This window comes from Phaenicophaeus curvirostris, chromosome 6 (assembly GCF_032191515.1).
Source record: "Phaenicophaeus curvirostris isolate KB17595 chromosome 6, BPBGC_Pcur_1.0, whole genome shotgun sequence".
In the NCBI taxonomy this organism is placed as follows: Eukaryota; Metazoa; Chordata; class Aves; order Cuculiformes; family Cuculidae; genus Phaenicophaeus; species Phaenicophaeus curvirostris.
The window spans coordinates 41,642,019-41,659,016 of record NC_091397.1 but is presented as its reverse complement, the minus strand read 5'-3'; the positions used below and the strand labels follow the sequence as shown (position 1 = coordinate 41,659,016).

The 16,998-nt window shown below is 39.7% G+C and overlaps 1 protein-coding gene across 28 annotated transcripts in view; it reads right to left on the bottom strand.

The window, feature by feature from the left end:
- Positions 1-16,998, bottom strand: part of CLASP2 (cytoplasmic linker associated protein 2) — a 153,996-nt gene that overhangs the window by 106,181 nt on the left and 30,817 nt on the right. For all 28 annotated transcript variants that reach the window (XM_069859899.1, XM_069859905.1, XM_069859901.1 and 25 more), the window contains exons 4-7: positions 13,862-13,953; positions 13,448-13,523; positions 11,898-11,995; positions 3,600-3,670 (exon numbers count right to left, since the gene is read on the bottom strand). In XM_069859899.1, the coding sequence (XP_069716000.1) occupies positions 3,600-3,670; positions 11,898-11,995; positions 13,448-13,523; positions 13,862-13,953 (337 nt within the window). The remainder of the gene's footprint in view (positions 1-3,599; positions 3,671-11,897; positions 11,996-13,447; positions 13,524-13,861; positions 13,954-16,998) is intronic.

Below are 16,998 nucleotides of genomic sequence, written 5' to 3'. Positions count from 1 at the left end.
TTAAAATCATAAACCAGCAGGAATATCAGATGAAATTTAAAATAACGGGGCTACATTCTAACCATTCACACTGAGCAAGTAAAAGCAATACATCTAACTCAAACCCCTATAAAATAATAATGGCAGCTATCACCAGTTTCCGTAATTCCTGAACCATAGACATTCACACTGTGCCACACTGGTGAGCTCTGTCAGAGTATGTCGTCATTGTCTCCATAGTAACTGTATTTCCAAAAGGAAAACAGCAAAGGGAAATAAAAAACAAGAGCGTAATGTGGAAAAACAGATACACATTTGTGCTATGGATTTGTGTGTGTGTGTGTGTCCCTTTTTTTTTTCTTAGAACACTCAACTGTTTATCACCCATAACACAGCTCAACCCCAGCTGTGATAGCAGCATCACTGTATGCTACCTGTCACATTTTGTATTTAGAAAGCTCAATGCTATGAGGCATACTATTAAAATGGGAAAATTGTATAGGTTGAACACATGCAATTTATATTCAGCTCAAATCATCCTGTCTGCTGAATGAGGCAAAGTAGAGCGCTCAGTATTATTGTTTTCCCTACTTTTAATTTCCTGTCTCAAAATTTACACACTACTACATGACATAGGAGTCTGTTTAAATTATCTTAGAGAAAACAGTATTTACAAATCTCAGGCAGCAGAAACAAGTCCTTTTGCAGCTTTGAGATTGGCTGCCAGTTCTGTTTCCATAGAAATGAACATTCATTTGCTGGCAAATGGGGAGGTGCTTTAAAGAACCTTCTCCGGTTTGCAGGGATACATGCATTTCTGGTGGACTGGAAGGGCAAAACTAGCAGCACACACATAAGATTTTGCTTAACAGGCAAAAATCCGCACATGATTCTCTTAATATAAAACATCATTATAAATGTAAATAAATGCAAAGGTTGTAGCAGCTCATTCATTAACATAATTCACAGTAAAGAAATTATGTCTGTTTTTACTGCCCACTGCTGAGGGCAAGGGAGGATGGGGGAGGAAATAAGTAAAAAATAAATCATTAAAGGTCAGTTGTAGAGGTAAGTTTGCAGTGTGATATTACTTAATCCTTTAAGTCACCCTCATCAAGCAAAAGTGCTAAGACTCTTGCCCAGTGCCCTTGTGCCTTCTCATCTGTTGGCTTTTGAAACTCCTTGCTACATCCTGCCCCAATTATTTCATCCATAATTGTTTCAATATGATTTCCACCTCATCTACAGAGAGACCAGTCAGTCTCTAATGATAATTCATTGCCCTCCTCCTCTTTACATTCCCACTAGGGATCAGAGTCAATAAAGGAAGGCGATAACAGAACACTAAAGGGACCGTTTGTACCAGGTCCGCTCTAACACAGTCACAGGTCTGAAAAGCGATTAGGTCCACCAGCGTGTATAAGTCTGCAGGTACAGTGTCTTTTTCTCTCCACTCTGTGTTTCTCCCACATACCAAGACAATCACAGAATCGTAGAATAGTTTAGGTTGGAAGGGACCTCAAAGATCATCCAATTCCAACCCCCTGCCATGTGCAGGGACATCTCCCACTAGATCAGACTGTGCAAGTCCCCATCCAACCTGGCCTTGAACACCTCCAGGGATGGGGCAGCTGCAGCTTCCCTGGGCAACCTGTGCCAGTGCCTCACCACTCTCATCATTAAGAAATTCCTCCTTAGGTTTCTATAACCTGTCATGTGTTTAATAAAAGTACAAACTGTTGAACAGGTTTTTTACCCCTTGCAGCCCCCTTAGGAAACATATCCCTATACCTCCCTACGTCCCAAACGCTACTCCAAACTATCCAAAGAACTAAAAAAAAATCCTCAACGCTGTAACAGGTATATATATACATTAAAATTTGGCCTTTATCCAGAGATGTTTGTTAGAAGTTGGTACAAGGCTTCAGGAACTCAACAATAACTTCCAATTTACATATGCAAGCAGTAAATACAAATTGTCTTTCATAGAATAATGAAGGACAAAACCGAGATAAAGCACTAACAATGGAAAAATATCTTTTCAATAGCATCAAAAAACTGTTCATCAACAGCTAAACTAACTCCAAGCAAAAATATGGAAACAAACGTTTTAGAGGGATTCCGTCTCTATGGCACCAAAACAGAATTGTAGTAACTTTAGCATAAGAATTGCCACCTACAAGACAGAATAACTGGTTTATACTGCTGTAGATCAGCATTAGTATCTACTTTTTACAGATCACATAAAAATGGCTTGAAGAAAACTAAACTTAATCAAGTCTTAAAACAGAAACAAAAAGCCCAAAATTGCTACATAGAATAGTCCAGCAACACTGTATTTATATTTTCATATATATTTGAATTATTTCAATGCACTTATATTGTCTTTATCCATTCTCCTGAGAACTACCAACAGAAAAAAACATGTAAAATGCATGTTTAAACATCTCAAACCTCTGCAGCAATACTAACTTTAAATGCAAGAGCTTAGTTTACCCTTCCACAATGAGATTTACAATCAAATAGAATCTTTATGCACAACATTCTTCCTCCAAATTAGCATGGTTTCTTTTGATATTTTTTTAAAATTAAACCTTGCAAATCTATTTCTGTATTCTTAGCGTTCAAGAATAGCCATGTATTATTTCAAAGCAGAATGTAGCATATAAAGTTGTAAAAACACATTCCTTTGAGCCTGCAGTCTCTTGTTTCCACACCAACAGGAAAAGAGTGAGAATGTTTAATAGGGAAAGGTGTATTTGAGTACATTAACAAATCATATGCGCTCCTCAAAATACTTATACTCTTGCATAGTACCACTTCTTGGATCTAGCAGAGCCTCATTTTCAGTCAGCATAGTTGCTTTGAAAGGAAAATAAACATCAGCACACCCTACCCTATAAAACAAGATTGACTGATGCCTTGCAGAAGACACACAATGAAGCTTTCAAAACCAACAATATTAAAGTCTCTTCCACAACACCTCCTTTGTTTTTCTGTTATGCAACAGGTTTCTTAAAAAAAATTAGTTTTCAGTAAGAATGATGGGTTTGCTCTTTCATACTATAAAATGCCATATCAAGAATCCAATAGGATGCAATAAGGATTCTCTGCACATTTTTTTTTCGTGAAATATGCCAGAAATAAAGAGCTCAAACTCAATTTCTTTGAATGCTGCAGTCACCTATTTTTATAATCTAGAATTCCACGTATTAGAGCCATTAGTCATCATTTTAACCAAGAAGAAAAACACATCCATCACCAAATTACAATTTTCTTTTAGAAACTTACAGTAAGATAGGATAAAGGTTAATCTAAACTTTTTTCCCCCATGCATGAATACTTTGCAGCATTATTGTATCCTCTGCTGAGCACAACTGTAACTTGTTAAAAATTCACTCTTTGCTTCCAGGCTATTTCAACACCTTTTCCCAACTGTATTCTAACTGCAATCCAGCAAATACTTTTAGTAATACAGTGTAAGTTCACTTCACTAAGCATTTAATTTTCTTAGTATTTACATATGTTTCTAGTCATCCATCTCACACTGATAATGCCATTATTTAGTTATCTTGCATTAATCTTAAGCTGATTATAAATAAACAATCTTTCATACTCACCACCGATGCTACTTAAAATCATATTTCCAGAGTTTCTTACTTCATCAAATTTTGTGAAGATTGTTTGCAACCTGTAAACAACAACAAAACATCTTCACATCTCTGAAATTCCCCAGGTTACTAGTAAAACCAGAAATCAGTTTATGATCATATATAAAGCAGTAATGTGGAATACACAAGCGATTAAGAGTATCTAGAAACAATTCCTAAAGGACTCCTCTTAAATCAGTTGTGCACACAGAAGCACAGAAAACTAAGCCAACCTAGCAAAGAACAAAACTGAGCACTGTTATTAGCATAGCTAATATTCTAAAGATCAGGTTCAGTAATAGTATATGTTGCGTTCAGATGACTGTGATATTACTCTATTTATATACAGCACTAAAAGGCAAGAGTTTGGCAACAGTAGGCAACTACAGGATGTTCATGTGGGGAAAACAAAAAGAGGGATTACTATTTAATTTCTTCAGAGACAATTACTAATTTTCCTCAAAATTTTTGTTCCTCAAAATCTCCTCTTTGTTATGGAAATGCTTCCGCTGTAGTTGGCACTTCCAGAGGATTAAAAAAGAAGGAAATACTTTTTTCTAAACTTAAGGTATACTAAACATTTTAGTTACGTTCAACATAACCACCAATGACTTAAACTCTCACAACAGAAAACACACTGCAAGTGCTTAGCTCCACATAAATAGCAAAACCAAAAAACCCTACAAAACCCAAAAACCTGTATTTGCAATCTAGTCCCACAAGGCAGAAAATGCTATTCAAGCAAGAAAGCTGGCAAAACTCTTGAACAGCCATTGCTTATCACATCTGCAGAAAACTCAATAAAAAACAGTATAAGTATCCCACAGAAAAAAAAGGTGACCCCCACACCAGCAATGGGTTTGTATGGACGTTAATACAGCTGCAAACAATTGAGAACATTTTCTTACATTTCTCCAAAAACTTTTCGCATAGTAGACTACACAGAATACAGTAATATCTAACATGCACATGCATTTTTAGCTACGAGACCAGCAGGACTGAATCCTGACCTTAGATGCAAAGTTGTGAACTACAAATTACATGATAGCTTGCAACTCTCCGCACAGGTACAGTTCAGCTCCCTCACCAGTACTGGAGACTCTTACCCAACTGACAATCTGCTAAAAGAGGAAATACTGAAAGGCTCTGTTTACAACTCACAATCTGAAATATTTTAAGACGAAATAAGAAAAATGGATAAGAACAGCGCTTGGGTACGAAAAGACTCATCAAATGTAAAGGAGCAAAATCAAAGATTTAACCTCAACGTTTCTTTGTGCATGCATCACTTTCACTCAGTGATCCGTGCCGAGAGGCTGTGCACTCTCGACTGCGCATAGTCCACCTCCTCCGACACGCTGCATACCCCTTTCATTCACGAGCACCTCATTTATCTAATAATAAATCACAGAATAACACAATCATAGAATGGTTTGGGTTGGGAGGGACCTTAAAGATCATTTAGTTCCAACCCCCCTTCCACTAGATGAAGAATGCAATAAAATCATGAAACAAGCCAGACAACAATATATAAAGCCTGAGCCTTTCCCAACACTTCCCAGTATTTCAGGGCTCTCACAATGCATTATTTTTACCTTCTAAATACTTCAAAGCCATCTGCTACAGAGAAAATTTGTCCTGTATTTAACAGGCCTACAACAAGAAAAACCTGGGTTTAGCTGAGAATTCCACAAAAAGGCCTATCCTACTGCAAGCATCTAAAAAAACAAACTCCGAAACCTCCTTAATCATGTAAGTCAATAACCCATAACACAAACCAGCAGTTATTCTACCATCTAAACTTATCTCAGAACTCCATGTAGCTCAGCAGTAGTTTGCATAACCTCCCCCTAACATACTTGCCAGGCTTCTCTCTGGAACCTATTACCCCCTCCCTTTTGCGCCACCACTGCAGCCACAGCCAAATGTCTGAAATGGCAGCAATTCACACATGTCAGACTACATCACTTTAATATTAAGCCTCACTCAGTCTTCTAATGAAAAGGTCAATTTGTAAATCAAAGGCATTTTTTTGCACTTAAGCTTGAAAAAGTACAACTCCAGTTATTATATTAAAGGCTTTTTGGGCAGTTGCATTTACTAATGACACATGGAATCCCATTAACGTGTTATGTGCTTTCAAACATACAAAGTGAAAAGTTCTCACAAGGATCAATACATGTAGAAATGCATGATGGCATCTTGCTTTCATGAAAGGACGTTAATGCATTTGCTTAGTAGGAACCATAGGAAGCATTTTTACTGTTTATCAGACTGTGACTTCCCCTCAACACTGCTGGATTCTGTATTAAATACTGCATTAACGGTACATGTAGTTAATGAGGAGAACTTCATGCTAAATCTGAAAGGCTGAAACTGTTACCCTGACAGAAATTGAACATGACGACTAGAGAGATTAACATATTTCCTTGAAAATGTCACTTTAATTTTTATATCCCGTTAGGCTGATGTTATGCATTTGGCACACACATTTTAGGGAAAGCAAAAGAAAATTTAAAAATCCTGCTGTTTTGAACTTTCTTTTTCAAAAATGTTTTCCTGAGCTTTTTAAATAAAAGAAAAAAATGAAATGCTTCCTTATAAATGCTTTATAATAACAACACACACATTGCCTCTCGCTTTGGGCAAAACATCTGAAAAAGTACTAATTACCAACATGAAAAAATGTGTTTGTCAGCACTGGATGCTATGTAGTCAGTGGTGCAGGCTGGAGAACAACACAGCACTGCCACTCCTAAAGCTTTCAAAGTCTGTCTTTATGACCAGAGGCACACTGTGTAGGACTTTGTCATAATTGCATAAAAAAAAAAAATGCAGTAAAACCACAGTCAAGCACTACTGTAAATCCAACCCTTTCTTTAGTACAGCTTACAGGAACTCTAACTACTACTTTACAAAGACTCTTACAACAAGTTTCTTCTTCCCACCCAGTTCTTGATGCTACCATTTTCTCATATTTCTTCACACAGCTACGGGCAGCAAGGTAGCATGGGCTAAGGTCTCTGAAATTACTGCCACCATGGTGAGCTGGGGTTGTTTAGCCTGGAGAGGAGGAAGCTGAGGGGAGACTTCATTGCTCTCTATAACTACCTGAAAGGAGGTTGTAGAGAGGAGGGTGCTGGCCTCTTCTCCCAAGTGATGGGGGACAGGACAAGAGGGAATGGCCTCAAGCTCCGCCAGGGGAGATTTAGGCTGAACATTAGGAAAAAAATATTCACAGAAAGGGTCATTGGGCACTGGAACAGGCTTCCCAGAGAGGTGGTTGAGTCACCTTCCCTGGAGGTGTTTAAGGCACGGGTGGACGAGGTGCTGAGGGGCATGGTTTAGTGTTTGATAGGAATGGTTGGACTTGACGATCCGGTGGGTCTTTTCCGACCTGGTGATTCTGTGATTCTATGATGGTCAATTTAAGAATGTTCACATGAGTTCACCTTCTGGCAAAAGAGCCTGGCCAAGAGGAATCCAAGAAATTTACAGGGCTGGGTGAAGGCTGGTTCCACTGTCATCAGCAACAAGGAACTTCTTTGAGAAGAGCAGCATTGTTACTTTATCTCATATCTGCAAGCCCAAGTCTGGACATGACATGCATAACCCATCACTGAAGTCATCAGTCAACAGAAACACTATGTCACCACTGAAAAGAAACATGATATTCTTTCTCCAAAAAGGCGCAGGCAGGTCTTCTGCAACTTCACATCTGGAAGTAAAAATCCCCATTGACGAAAAACACATGTTGAGGACAGAAGGCCACTTCTGCATGGGCTGGATGATTGTTGCGCTCTCAATGAATGAACGAATGAATGTATGAGGCTGTAGCACTTCAAATGGGGGCTCCTGGCAACATGCTAAATGCTCTTCTATGACAGGTGACAGGTCTCTATCAAGGATTAACATATTATGGCGATCACATTCAATGACAGGAATATGTACCCTTCTAAGACACAGCCTGGGCTGACAGGCATGCACATGGAAATGCAGATGCTAGCAAAGAATATGCACTAAACTTCTAGACTTGAAAATCCATTGTTTATGACCATGCCAGATAGAGTTCAACTGTTCGCATGACTGGCAGAGTACCTAAAACTTTGGACCTTGTGATGAAAAAAAGCACCACTCCCCTGTCAACAGCAGGAGGTTAAAGAAGAAGAAAGGGTGGCAACTAGTCTGTTCTTCATGTCCAAATCGAGCCTAAAGCAGGAAATGGCCCATATGAGACCGTGCACTTATTCCTCCTTACTTCCTCCTTCCAGAAAAAGAAAAAGGGATCTTGCACAAACATGTGTCCACATCTGGACATACAGATGGACCTAATCCACAATGTCAACTAGGACAGACAAGTAGGATGCGCACACCACATAAAATGTGGTATTCAGAAATGCACAATGCAAAATGCTTTAAACATTTCAGGATATGAAGTTGCAGCCCTTGATATAAGAACTAGACAAATTAGTTTTATGCATTTGTGTTTCTCAAGTAACAGCAGAAAAGCTGTCAGATGACTTCCTCAAAGATCTTAAAAAGCTTTTAAAGCTCAGACTAAGCAACTGCTATCCAGAGTCATATACGCTATTTCCAGTCAGGGAAGATGAGCCACGCAGATTCCATACTGTAACAAATTGAGTTTGGCCCATATATAACAGAACAAAACCCGTTCACTATTCTTGGCTTACAGAACAAGAACTACAACATCCACTTCCAGTATTCACATGGATTAATACTAATACTTTAAGGCGCAATACCAAAGACTGTCAAACCTCTTTGGCAGCAACTGTAACAAAAGGGAAAACAACATCCAAATTTCCAACCGCTGACTTACATACTGATTTTTCTAAAAAAGGAATCTGCTTCAGGCAAAAAAGCATGATACTCTGAGATTTGTCAGTTGAAAAATAACAAACAGAAAGAGGAACTCACTGGTTTTATTTTAAACAAACTCACAAAACAGTCTCTGTAAAGAGTAAAAATGCACTGAAGAAAATACAGTTGTAGCAAGTAGAGCTGAACTACAAAAGTAAGATCCCATCTTCTTTTATTGACTACCTAGACTTCAATAGGTCCAATAACTTTCTCTAAAAAATCCAGTATTTTCCACAAAGGCAAATCTACCAGGAGTAGACTACAAAAACTTCTAAGCCTACTATTATTAAAATTACTAACTCCATTTGGCTTTATATAGACACAACATGTACATACCATTTGCATATTTAAGGAAGTTGAACAATTTCCAAAGACAATGCTTGATTAACTTTCCTGCCTTCCTTTCAGCAGACATGAGCTCTTATTTTCGGTGCTGTAGGGCAGAGTGCATTCAAGCAGCAACACACAGATCTCTGATGTGTAATTTGTTACATAAGCTAAACAAGCCTGCATTCTATTAAATCACGTGTGCACCAAATAATGAAGTAATGGGGTTTTCCACTAATATTTATGTTTACACACAATTTTTTTAATGCAATTTTAAATACAGTGGAGGAACTGCAGTACCGTTCTTTCAGACTGAAGTCAATGACTGAAAACAGCTGTGTCTGAACTACAGATTATCCGTAATACTTAAAACCCTTAAAACCTACCCAGACACACGAATATGAACACAGACTCTCCTCGAAACAATGATAAGATGATACTCTACATCAAAGGTTTTTTCACACAGATCATAGCTCCTGCACAACCACATGAAAATTTTAATGCACCTAAGCAAAGGGAAAACTTCTGACAGGCACTGGGGAAGAAACATCTTAAATTAGGTCTGCTTCTGAAGGAACAACAATCTGAGCTACCACAGAGCTAATCTGTCTTTCCTGAGCTTTGTCAATCACCTTGTCACTTGTGTGAAGGAGTAAATAGAAACTGCAGGAACTCTGCTAGCTGTCAAGGATGGTTGGGACAGACACTAGTAGCCCCACGCTTAACGTTCAAGTAAATCCTAACTCCTCCCTCCATCCCAACCTGGAAACTACTGAGGACACAGCACTGAGACTCAGCTCAGTATTATTTGGCTTTGACTATCAGGTACAAAACTGTTGAGATGAAGTGGCAACAACCCATTTAACATGCACCAAGTAGAGCCTTGCTTCTGTATTTAAATGCAAATGGTAGAACTACACTTGCTTTCAGATCAGGGACAATTTTGTATTCAAATGATTCACACAGTAAAAATAACAATTTGGCACCTACTTCAAGTAAATTAGAAGCTGTTGACTGCCCTAAGGATACAAAGCTCCTCTGGTGTTTAATCCTATTTGGATCCCGAGATTTACTCAGTTTGTATCACATGGAAATGTGAACAGGATGAATGCTGAACCTAAACTTATGTTCAGATGCAACATTCACAGTACAAACAAAGGCTGTTGTTATCTGTACTCTTTTGCTCTTATTTCTGTCTCAGAAGACGTCCAGGACTCTATCTTAATGCAAGAAGGATCTTCTCTGGTATGTTCCAATTATCTTCTATGAAACTCAATTTTTGGAATAGGCAGGGTAAGCTTTTGTCCAAACAGCCGGAACTCTGCCTGGAATGTGAAACAATAAATTCAACACTATTCTCCTGTAATATTTTGATACCCTATAAATCATCATTCAAAATTAGGACTAATAGTTTTCTAGAAGGGTCCGATTAAACACAGCATCCATTCTGATATTCTCTGTGACACCATGTAGTAGATACATTCAAGTTTATCAAAATCAGGATGTGAGATGAAGACTCAGAATAAAGTAGTATGTTAATTGATAATGGGTTAACATATTAAAACAACCTACACTTTTTTAAAAGGAATTTTAAAGATTTCATCCTATAAACAGTCTTTCCACTGAGCACAACTTCAAGCTCTGTCTACCTTTCCTAATTAAACAAATCCTTACCAAGGTTGCAACAAAACAACAGCTACTTCTATTTCATACAAACTAATCTACACATAGGACAGATCAGCCTTTGAAAACTCGAACTGCTTATCAGAAACAAAAAGGACCTATGAAGTACATATTTTCAAAACTTCCTTGCGTCTTTTGCAAGAAGTGCAAAGTGCCCAGTTCTGGAATCCTCAACGTGAGAAGGAGATGGAATTATTGGAACGGGTCCAGAGGAGGGCTACAAAGATGATCAGAGGGCTGGAGCACCTTCCATACGAGGACAGGCTGAGAGATTTTGGGTTGTTCAGCCTGGAGAAGAGAAGGCTCCAAGGAGACGTTATAGCGACCTTCCAGTACCTGAAGAGGCTACAAGAAAGCTGGGGACGGACTTTTTACAAAAGCTTGTAGTGATAGGATGAGTGGCAATGGCTATAAACTGGAAAGGGGCACATTTAGACTAGACATAAGAAGGAATTTATTCACAAGAGTGGTGAGGCACTGGCACAGGTTGCCCAGGGAAGCTGTGGCTGCCCCATCCCTGGAGGTGTTCAAGGCCAGGTTGGATGGGGACTTGGGCAGCCTGGTCTGGTGGGAGGTGTCCCTGCCGCCCATGGCAGGGGGGTTGGAACTGGATGATCTTTAAGGTCCCTTCCAGCCTGAACTATTCTGTGACTCTGTGTGATCGTATGTGTAACAGTCAGACCTATTAACACTCCTTCTGAACACTCCTTTCTCACTGAACCCCAGAACCGCAACTTCAGAATTGGAAGCACCTCTCTCTCATCTGACTCTAGCCCATACACAAACATCTAGTGTGGAAAGGACTGATCAGAAGTAATCAGCAAGAAGCAAGGAAGGACATTTTTTTCCATTATAACTATCTTCCAAGAAAGTAGCAGCTTGTTGATTTGCCGCACTTTTGCTGCACGCTCCCACACAGGCACATACACTTGTCCTCTCTCACACACGCACAACACACAAGAAACACTGATTTAAGTGCTTAAGTTGAGACTCCTCTACATTGAGGCTGAACAGCAACTCTAAGAATAAGATGAATATATTCAAGTATTTTCTTATTATTTCCAACCTGTGCTCAGTATATATTTGCTTGATTTTGAAACATTTTTCTGCTGCTTTCCAGTTCTCAGCTTCTCTAAGTCAGGGCATTTTAACCGGTGCTTTAACTGTGAGACTGCTTTTCATCACACTCCTGCATGCCTCTTGTAAGCAGGAGATAACAGCAAAAGAAAGTCAGGAACACTAGTAACATCAAAACTAACTAGACGATAAAATAAAAATTGTAATAATTTTTAAAGAAGGGTCTTAGTGAGTTTTAAAGTTCTAATAGAAAACAGTAACACATAATGGCTCAGGATTACAAAATCAAAACAGCTAACTCACCTTCCAGGAGGAATTCCTCTCTTCGTAAGATCTATTCGTACTTTCTCTCCCACATGTCTATAAACCTCTACAATGGCTAGTATGGCAGCATCTCTCACCTGTGAACATGGTTTAAATTGTTAATTTCAGGGCTACAGAAACCAGAATGTTTGCTTTGCAATCACTAATCTTCCAGTTTCTATGTATCTGCATGCCAACTCATTTCACAAAACAGTTGTAACAGTGAGGATGGAAGAGAAAGGAAATACAACTATTAATTCAGGATGGCGTTTCTTCCAAGTTACAGCACCTCCAGATGGCAAATGAAAAATCCTAGGAAGATATCTCTAAAGGGAACTTCTGGTACTGACACAAGAATATTATTTGTGGAAAAATGTGCTATACTTAAGACTCTACAACACGAAGCAAGACTTCCAAAAGTCAGCCCCTTCACTCAGTCTTGACACTTCATCTGTTTCTACACGCAACAAAGCCCTTCTGGAAAACTAAGGACTTGCCTGCCCACAAGAGTGGGTCAAAGTGATCAGTGTTTTCTTTACCATCTTCAACAGGAATCACATGGCACCACATAAGCACAACAAAGGCAATACAAGACAGAGGAAGGGGAAAGAACAGTTATAGCAAGGAGATGGAAGGCCTTTTTAAAAAATTTAAACAACAGTCAAAAATGCATGTTAGTAAATACCATTACTCTCTAAAGAATTACTGGAATGACTTTAGTACTGTTCTTTACAACAGTTTGAACTAAACCCACAATTGCTTTATCAAGATATCAACTACATCTTTACTAGTGATCAACAAACAAGACAAATTCTTAATGGATTTTCTCTAGAATAATGCTACACTGTTCAGAGGCCACAAGGACTTTGCTGCACCCAGAAAATAAGGATAAAGACCTATCCTGTTTATATGCCTATCTCCTAACAATGCTACCTCCTTCCTCACTGTACTCTTAAGTCTTTTCTCGCAGACACAACTTAAAATAAATCAAGAGGGAACTTACCCATTTCCATTGAATTTTTTCTGAAGTTCAGATGTCACCATTTTGAACTACATCTGGATTTTCACTGCAGATATTTTTGCTTAATTAACTGATTTTAACTACAGTGCTTGCATGTGCTCAAATGCCATATGGGTTCTGTTCAGGAAATTATTACACATGACAATGCTCTCTCTAGCAGATTTGGCAGACTATTACAGGTCTCATGTAGGGGGTCCTTCTGGAGACAATTCTTCCTGTCAATATATTTTTTTTTTCCTTTTCTTTCAGCATGCTCTGTAGGAAACAACTATTTTCAGTAATGACTAGTTTTGGCCTCTGAAGACAAGACTAAAAGGGCTAGTATATTGCTGCGTTTGCAACTCTACTTTCATCTTCCTGATGGACTGATTCAGAAGAAAATGGATTTGTTGTTGCTCATGGTGGAAAACAATGATCCATTGTACGCAAGCAAGTCCGTCAGCTTTTCTTAAATGCCTACATTTATTTTGCTTGTATTCCTCTGTCAAAACATAGTTGCTGAAGCATCAGTAGGTAAAGAAATCCTTACCTGACTATTCGAGTCACCAAATGCTGTGCACAGATGTGGTACCAACTTGCTGAGGATTAGTGGTTGTGCACCATAACTAAAAATAAAATAAAATAGGTTAAATGTGTTTTTTTACAATAAAAAAAAGATACTTTATGCAGAAGTGAACTTTTAGCTTAAATAAATACAATATAAACAAATACAAACTTATATCCATCAAGATCTGTCTCTCTCCTACTAGTCCTTCGCCTACTTTTAAATAAGACAAAAAACCTATACCTTTAGTCTTTCTTTCAGAAAGGCCACAAGTTAAGTGGTTTGATCTTTTGCATTTACTAATTTCATTGAATCAGACTTCCTAATGTATCAGTTTCACAGAAAAATGACATTCAGAAGGACAGACCCATTACATCTCCATAGAAACAAAAAGCTTACATGTTTAAGGTAGCAATAAGACACAAACACACTCCTTCTCGGGATCGGTAATTCTTGTGTTTAAAACCAACAGCAAGGCGTTCCCAAATGTACTATAAAAACAGAAACAATTGTCTTTGATTACCAGGAGCACAATACAATGTAATTATAAAATATGGATAGGATTAAATTTGTAACAGTTGGGGGAAAAAATAACAGGAGACAGGTCCACTGGAAAAGTAAAGGCACTTCTCAGATAAAATTAAGTTCTAAAACGCACAGTATGGAACACAACACAAAATATTTCTATGCCAGAAACAATTTCTAAAAAAAATCCTTCAGAAATCTGAGTATTTTTATTGAGAAACACAACACGCAGAACACAGAGAATTGTTACAGTGAATGCAGACAAAACACTGACGCTACAAACTACTGACTCAAGCAGAAGTTGCTGTATTCTTTTTGCTCCATATTCTGTTTCCGTGCCAGAATTTCCTCTCATCCATTTTAGCTCATCCTTACCCATACTCCTGCTGCCCACTTCTCCCCTAGTCTTACTTTAACTGAAAAATGAAGAAACAAACGTACTTTTTGCCCATTCATTTCAACTCCTTTGCTTCCATTTTTGTTCTGCTTTCTCTTCTCCTTTTGTGCCGGTGCCCTTCCCGCAGGACCATTCCCTGGCTCCCCAAACCGCAATTTACCTCTCTGCACGCTCCTTATTCACCGCCTCCGTTCTGCCTTTCCCTCTCTGCTCTCTCTCTTTACCTTTCCATCTCCCGGCTCTCCTCTAGCTGTGCGTTAGGCTGTAAAAGGCGTCCACAGGGAGCTTGGGATTCCCAGCGGGATCTGGGAGCAGACGCGGGGGCTCCCACCGCATCCCCCTCCTCCACGCCGCAGCGTTGCCTGGCGATGGCTGCGCAGCCCCAGCAGCTGGGGCACCACCACCCCCTTCCCCACCCATTTGGTGGGGACACCCCAGCACCTAACGGTTCCACGAGAACCTGTTCAAATGGATTAGATAAGAAATTATTCCAAACACATTCGGCTTCCCGAAAGAAAACAGCCCTCACAAACAGCTACTGATCAACAAAACCAGAGAGCGTTAAGAGCAGGGAATGCCGCATCCTCTTTATTAATGAGGTAGCAGACGGAAAATTTTCCAATTAGAGCCTTGCTTGATGATTTTGTCCCATCTGTGGTTTCTTGTTTGTTTGTTTGTTTAACACTTCATTACATTTAGGGAAAAAAACCCCAAAACCTTAGACAAGCAGGATATGGCTTGTCAAAGCTGCACAGCTTTAACAACAAAGAACAGGATTTTATGGAAGAAAACATCCTTCCAATCAACCCATTGTCCTGGAAAAACATGGAAAAAAGGAAATATCCTTGCTAGGTGAACAAAAACACAGGTAGAAAGGTAACTGTAGAGTACTGAAACTAACAAAGCAGACCAAAGAGAAATCTAGTCTTTCCTTAAATTAACCCTACTTTAAGAACTAAGTAATTCTAAGCAGACAAATTCAAACAACTGCTTAGAAATTTCAACTTTCATGATTTGCAACCAACAGCTGGCATCAACCTCCCTTTGTCCCATTCATGCATTTATGCTACCTATATCCCTTCTTTTTTTCCTGCCCATAATCACCTACATCTAGTTCCCATGTATTAAAAAATAAAAACAGAAAACAGAAAACACAAACAACAGAACTCAAACACATTTAAAACAAGAAAAGGGAACTGACAACAGGACAAATTAAGTATTATTCAACAGCACACTAGAACAAGTCAGATGAGTTGGATTGGAAAGAAACTTACAGGTCTTATTCCCAAAAAATTATTCCAACCAGCTCTTCTAAAGGGATTTTTCTCTGTGCCAAAGTGAACCTAAAACACTGTATTTCAGTGTTGGAGGGACAGGACAGACTTCTCTGTTTTGGTCCCTGCTGTGAGAATGATTGATGCTTTTCATCCAAATTTTTAATGATACATAAACTGTCTTGAGTGCAGACAAGTGAAACCAGGTTTCTCCCATGCTAGGGGAGTTACACCTTCTCTTACACTCACTGTTCCTCGGAACCCACGAATCTTGTATTCTTGCTGACACTGCGAGCAAGCTTCAAAGGGGCACAGTGCACAGCCTAACAACTCTTCAGAAACTTTAAAATGGACTAGTCATCTGAAACTCTTTCAGGATGAGGGCTTAGCACAAAGCAACTGTCACCACATTCCCTTAGCAAGTTTGCGGACGACACTACGCTGGGTGGAAGTGTGGATCTGCTGGAGGGTAGGGAGGCTCTGCAAAGGGATCTGAACAGGCTGGACCGCTGGGCTGAGTCCAATGGCATGAGGTTTAACAAGGCCAAATGCCGCGTCCTGCACTTGGGGCACAACAACCCTGTGCAGTGCTACAGACTGGGAGAAGTCTGTCTAGAAAGCTGCCTGGAGGAGAAAGACCTGGGAGCGTTGGTTGACAGCGACTGAACATGAGCCAGCAGTGTGCCCAGGTGGCCAAGAAGGCCAATGGCATCTTGGCTTGGATCAGAAACTGTGTGACCAGCAGGCCCAGGGAGGTTATTCTCCCTCTGTACTCGGCACTGCTGAGACCGCTCCTCAAATCCTGTGTTCAGTACTGGGCCCCTCACCACAAGAAGGATGTTGAGGCTCTGGAGTGAGTCCAGAGAAGAGCAACAAAGCTGGTGAAGGGGCTGGAGAACAGGCCTTATGAGGAGCGGCTGAGAGAGCTGGGGTTGTTTAGCCTGGAGAAGAGGAGGCTGAGGGGTGACCTCATTGCTCTCTACAACTACCTGAAAGGAGGTTGTAGAGAGGAGGGAGCTGGCCTCTTCTCCCAAGTGACAGGGGACAGGACAAGAGGGAATGGCCTCAAGCTCCACCAGGGGAGATTTAGGCTGGACATTAGGAAAAAATTCTTCACAGAAAGGGTCATTGGGCACTGGAACAGGCTGCCCAGGGAGGTGGTTGATTCACCTTCCCTGGACGTGTTTAAGGCACGGGTGGACGAGGTGCTAAGGGGCATGGTTTAGTGTTTGATAGGAATGGTTGGACTCGATGATCCGGTGGGTGTCTTCCTACCTGGTTATTCTATGATTCTATGATTCTTATCAGCAATTGTTCAAATGAAGGTGTCTCCAAGATGC